At 45.5% G+C, this 6,000-nt stretch overlaps 1 protein-coding gene across 9 annotated transcripts in view; it reads left to right on the top strand.

The window, feature by feature from the left end:
* The first annotated feature begins 885 nt into the window (after positions 1-885).
* Positions 886-6,000, top strand: part of MAX (MYC associated factor X) — a 36,344-nt gene continuing 31,229 nt past the window's right edge. For 4 of the 9 annotated variants that reach the window (XR_011431937.1, XR_011431938.1, XM_014735642.3 and 1 more), the window contains exons 1-2: positions 903-1,368; positions 2,079-2,105. Coding sequence is in view for 5 of the 9 variants with exons in the window: in XM_014735642.3 (XP_014591128.1) it covers positions 1,333-1,368; positions 2,079-2,105 (63 nt within the window). In the remaining 4 variants the exon portion in view is untranslated. Of the gene's footprint in view, positions 1,369-2,078; positions 2,106-6,000 lie in introns of all 9 variants that reach the window. The other 5 variants (XR_011431939.1, XR_011431940.1, XM_001494066.7 and 2 more) reach the window with 4 other exon arrangements.

Genomic DNA, 6,000 nt, shown 5'->3' with positions numbered 1-6,000 from the left:
GTCGGGATTGAAAGTGTCTTGTTACTATTTTTTTATTCCTTCCTGTGAGACTTGATGTACATTCTTAAAATGGCGGCAGGGCAATCTCATATTTGTTTCCACAGCTGAGCTGCGGGAAGGCAGCGACTGAGCCAGTCTTATACACTACGGTATCCCCATGCTGGCACATGTTAGGTGTCCAAAAATATTGGTGGAATGGATATGATCAACCCTCATGCCACAGTATTTAAATATGATTTTGACTGAATAGGGAGCTGCACAAGTTTCCCGTTTTGATACTTTCTGTGATTCTTAATTATGGTACTCTGAACTGGGGCACTCCCTAAACCAGCTGGGCTACCACAAACTCAGAAGAGGCTTTTACTTCCACGTAAACCCGTTGTTGAGGGTCGGAGGTCTGTGAATGAATTTACGAGCCTCATGTGAGTAGCAAGGATGGTCACTCCCGACGAATGAATACAAGCTTCTCGTGGCTGGGAGAGGTCCCTCAGCAAGGCCGGTCACCCTGGCTGCCCTGTAACACCACTTAATATCTGCCATTGACACCTCCCCACAGACAGATCCCAAGGGTACGAGCAGACATCCCGAGCCGCGCCCCCTTGTCCACCACAGTAGGATACCCCCACTGGCGGGTTACGCCACAGGGCGCAAAGCAGAGACTCAAGCATGAAGAAGACAAAGTAAAACCAGTCGCACCAAAGAGAGGCAGCGTTATTTAGGCAACCGGCTACTCCACCAGAGCCTCCACCCTGTCCCCTGGGCCCGGCGCCCGGCGCTCAGACGGTGCCCAGCTCCAGGAGCCCCAGCTCGCTCCACGTGTCCTGTCTTCCCAGCAGCCTCCTCTGCTGCCTCGGGAGGGAAGCCTCCTGACAACTCGCGGTCTGCGGACTACGACTCCCAGCAGGCACCGCGCCGCTTCTCTCTCCGCCCCCTTCCACAGGACACGCAGGCGCTCTGGGATCAGTCAACAAGCCGGGCTGGCGTCAACTGGATGCAGTTCTTTATGGGATTTGTAGTTTTTCTGGCGTTAGCTGGACCGTCAGTCAAAGGGACGAGAACTACAAGTCTCGGCGGCCCAAGCGTGACGAGCCCGGTCACGTGGAGGGGGCCGACCGGGCGTGCGTGCCGCCGTTGATCCGGTGCTGCAGTGAGGAGGTGGTTCTCGCCCGTGTTGTGTGTGTGAGTGAGTGAGAGAGCGAGTGAGTGAGTGAGTGAGTGAGTGAGTGTGTGTGTGGGGGGACTCGGCTTGTTGTTGTCGGTGACTTCCCCCTCCCCTCCACCCCTCCCCCCTCCCTGCCGCCGCTGCAGTGGCCGCTCCCTGGGCCGTAGGAAATGAGCGATAACGATGACATCGAGGTGGAGAGCGACGTGAGTCCTGGGGCTTCTTCCTTCCCGTGCGGGTTGTCAGGCGGGGACAGCGGCCGGGGCTCTCAGCCGGGCGACGGCAAGAGGGGGCCGAGCAGCCGCCGCCTCCTTCCCCATCCCCCCCGGGCCAGGACCGCCTCCGTCGCGATCCCAGCTCGCTCGGCTCCGGGCTCCTGGCCGGAGCGGCCTTCTGGGACTGGAGCTGGGGAGGAGACACGCGGCCTCTGGGATCCCCCACTTTCCCCCGTGGAGGAGGGTGCTGCGGCCTCCCGCTCCCACCCTATCCCGCCCAAGATCCGGGGGACAGAGATGGGGTGCGCCCGGGATCCTATTGTCCGGATCTTGGGGAAGGGGACGGCGCTCAGGACCTGCTGCCTGGGTCCGCGATCCCCTCGCGTGACCCGGATCCTGGGGGTTGAGGGAGGGCAGAGAGGGGTTGGGAGTACCCAGATGCCCCGAGCTCGGTCCGGGGGTAGGAGGCAGTGCTCTGGACCCTCTCTGGCCGAGTCGGATCCCGGAAGGAGGGGCGGCGCTCGGTACCCCCCTGCCCCGCTACCGGATCCCGCTGGGGAGATGGGGCGTGGGGAGCGGGGGGGTCGGGCTGACTCCCCACCCGCCGCTTCCTCCACCGCCGGCATTTTCTTTCTTATTATTCAATGTGAAGTGTAAAAATAACTTCTATATTTTCTATTTTTTTTTCTCTCTTATTCCAGGAAGAGCAACCGAGGTTTCAATCTGCGGTACGTCTCCTACTCTCCATTTCATTTTCATTTCCGTTCAGTTCTAGTCCTTTTTGGGGTCAGAGAGAAAAAGAGATCCTTCTATTACTTTTAATATTGTAGTAAACTCTCCTGTTAACCGCTAAGGTGAGGTGGGGGCCTTGTTCTGGGGGTCTAGGTGGTGGTGGGGGGGCGGGTTTGCAAATCTCATAGTTCTAGATTCTCAGGTGATAATTCCAGAGACTGTAGGTGAGTGAGAGGAGCTGTATGCAAAGAAGTGAATTGTTCGTAGTTTTCCGATGGGGCATCTAGCTGTCACTGTATAAGTAGGAAATGATAAATAAAATCAAAGTAAATTGTAGTATTATTTCAGGGCAAAATGGTCAGAAGATTTACTTTAGAACTAGTAGGTTCTAAACCGTATCTGCCTAGTTGTGTGAATCTGAAGCCACATGCCGTAATCATCTGTAACCAAAAGTCATGTGACTGCTGTAGCCCTATAGAATCTAGCACAACATGGTATTGTTTTAATGCAGAAATTGGGAATGTAGAGGAGCCAGAGGTTGAATATGAAAGTGTCAGATACATCTTCTTGTGGTCTGACTACATTTGAGTTGAAGGAGAAGCGTAAAGAAAATAGAAAAATGGGTGAAGAACAGTGGCCTTTCAGAGAGAAGTTTGTTAAAAGGTGATGGTTGAGATCATGCAGTGGTATCAGTAATCTTTCAGGGTTTTGGTATTAAATGTTTTCAGTAGGTGGTTCTTAGGGTTTCGATAGATACTAATTTTGTGTCTTTACAGTCTGAGACAGTACTGTGGGTGTTCCATGAACAGATTAGGGAAAGGAAAAAAAGAATAGACCCAAAATCAGAATCAGAGACAGGAAGAAAAGTATATCAGAGTGTCTAATATTTGACAGATAGGAACAGTACGAAGTGTATAGAATGGGGCTCAAAAATTCCAATGCCTCTGGAGGGACCCAGGCCATGAGATGGTCAGAAATAAAGTAGAGAGCAGAGGTGAGGACTGGGGTACTGGAGAGCACATGCCTCTGCGAGAAGTCAGCCACTGGACTCCACGTGGGCTGTTGCTATGTGAGAGCAAGGGCTCAGTGTGCCCAGATCTTCCTATGTCTAAAAAAAAATTCGAAATCCAGATTTTTTTTTTTTTTAATTTTTAAAAAGATGTGTGGGATAATCAGGTTGTTTGGGGGCCTGCTAGAATTTGGTCTAAGAATTTAATTATCCCAGGATAAGAACAAGCCCTTTTACTCGTACCTGCTCTGGATTAGAGCAAGCAGAGCTTCTCCAGCTTGTCCAAGAAGAGTGGCATTGAGAAAAATTTTATTTATTGAAAGCTGATATTTCCATAAAATCAGAGGATGCGTTTGTTCCAGGGGTCTTAAAAATTACCCATGGGTAGTAGTCACTGAAAAGAATTTATTTCTCCTTGAAATATTGTTAGATACTTATATTTGGAGATGTATTTGAAAATTCAATTCCTTTTTCTTTTTTCAGTTACTAGTATCCTTAATAATGTGAATGTGGAGTTTCCTGTTTGGGACTCAGTCTATTTAAAACGTTTGTTCCCTCCAAGCGTGCAGTTATAAAATCTGCCCAGGGCTTGATCAGGGTTGGAGGATAGGGATTGGTTTGGCTTCTTTTGCGGAATCATTATTTGAATTGGAATTGCCTTGGCTTTCCAGTGAGAGAAAAGTTTTCTTTGAAATTTTGGCTTACAGTTCTTGTAAGATTTCTGCTCTTCAAAATAGCCATCCACATGGATGTTGATGTAAATTGCTTTATTAAATTATTAAAATGTTTCCACTCTCCTAGGACGCTAATCTCATTCTTTTGTATAGATATTTTTAGTTTAGTGTTAAGGTGCCTATGATTTTTCCCTTTGATTTGGGGAGTGGGTAAAGGGAGCAGGTTTGATCCTTTGTTTTTCATTTGACGTCTCCTTGCTGGGACTTGTAAATAGTACCTGGCATAAGATAATCAGAGTAGCATGGAGAGAAGCAGCAAATGGGTCATAAAAAAATTTTATAGTGTATCAGACAGTTATGATGAAGATCTAGGGTAAAAAGGACTTCTTTTTCTTTTTTCTCTGTGAATACTTCTGTTTACTTCCTGACGTTTAGTATGGATAATAAATATGTTTTTTAAAACTTGGCAGGGGAAACTATTCTTAAACTTTGCCTTAGTTCAGAAGAAAAATGTGAACAACCAAATATTTAGGACTACGGAAGAACTTAAAAAGTTATTTGGAAAAGGTTCTGTGGGTCCTAATATGAAAAGAAACATTCGTATTTGATAATGTCACTACAGCAGGTATGGCCTTACTGCATGAGAAATGCAGGATACTCAGCAAGAACAGAGTTAGGAAATGAGGGTAACAGAAAGTGAAACTGATTTGACGAATATTTTTTTCTGTTGCCTCAGTGCAAACGGAAAACAGCTTCTCCAGGAACCAATATGCTTTGTTAAAGGAAGTAACCCCAAACAATGTTTTTATTACTAAATTCAATACGTCTCAGAATTCCATTATGTTATTTTTATTATTTTTTTGGAGGGAAAAGGTTGCATTTTACAGATCATTTTCTGGGACAGGTGTATTTCATGCGAAGTGATGCTTTTGTTTTGTTTGTTTAGGAAGTTCCTTTTGGAAAGACTGGAGGTATATAAGAAATGAAGGGTTAGTGCCTTGGTCAGGAGATCCAGGGCCTTTCCAGCTTCTTATCCTTTATGACAGCTGAACATGTTGCAGATACGGTATACCTGTTAGGGGATTTAAAAAAGATTTGTGCAAATCCACTTCTGGGCCTTTCTGGTATGAAATATTTTTAACTTCTCAGAGCTCTTTGCTTCTTTAGGAATTGCAATGTATCCAGACGAGAATGAGCTTGGTTGCTTTTGAGGTTGGAGTTTACTCTGAGTTGGCTGTTTTACCTGGAATTAGTTGCGTGGCAGAAGTGCTGCACGATGCTTGTACTTTGTGTCTGCTTAGAGTGTTGATAGTAACGCAGAAATGCCAGGTTTGGTTTCTGAATATGCGTGTTTGTTACAGGAAAGGGTGTTCTTACATTTAAAAGTCTTTTTTCAAGATGCCAGTAGTGGCAAAATAGTTGATCAAGGAATCTAACTTGGTTTTTAATTAAAATTTCCTGGCATTCTTACTGACCAAGGCATTCTTACTCTCTTAAATGGCTATAGCGTGATGGCATTTTTTGATAATGGCATTCCCAAGTTCTTTTAGGCACCAAATGATTTAAAAAAAAAAAAAAGCCTCAAAAACACATATTTATTAGATGTTAGAGTGTATACCAGGCAGTCGGCTTCAAGCAGGAGAGGTGTTGGAAGGTTGCCATTTATCTCTTCCTATGAAGGACCTTAGTGGGTTTCTCATCCTAGCTGCCCATTATTTCCTGTTACAATTTTCCTGTTGATTAAAATGAATAAGTTGCTTAGAAGTTCAGTTTTGTTATTCTTTTCACTTCTTATCTATCAGAAATAATAAATAGATCTTTTCTGATGAGAATTTTTGAGCCCATGTATTTCCAGTATTAGTGTTTGATAAGAATAGGTTATTAATCATCATAAGTAACACTACCTTCCATCTAAAATGCAACCTTTGAATTTCTTAAAGGCAGTAAATGTATAGCAGGCAGCTCTAATTCCCGGTATGCTGAGGATTTTGTACATTGGAATTGAGAAGATTCCCCTTATAGATGGGGTTAGGTATCAGGTAGCCTGCAAGAAATGGCATTGTTCTTGAGACCCTTATGCATCCTTGAATAATGGAGTATTTATTTTCCCATGCTATTTGCCTCCCTAGAACTTGTAGGAAATAAGGTTGCTCACTGATGGAATGCCTTGAACGAAGATGCATTCTCTGCAATAAGTTGGAAGGAAAT

Source organism: Equus caballus, chromosome 24, assembly GCF_041296265.1.
Source record: "Equus caballus isolate H_3958 breed thoroughbred chromosome 24, TB-T2T, whole genome shotgun sequence".
NCBI lineage: Eukaryota > Metazoa > Chordata > Mammalia > Perissodactyla > Equidae > Equus > Equus caballus.
Note: the sequence above shows the minus strand (reverse complement) of the source record. Positions and strands in the feature narration are given on the sequence as shown.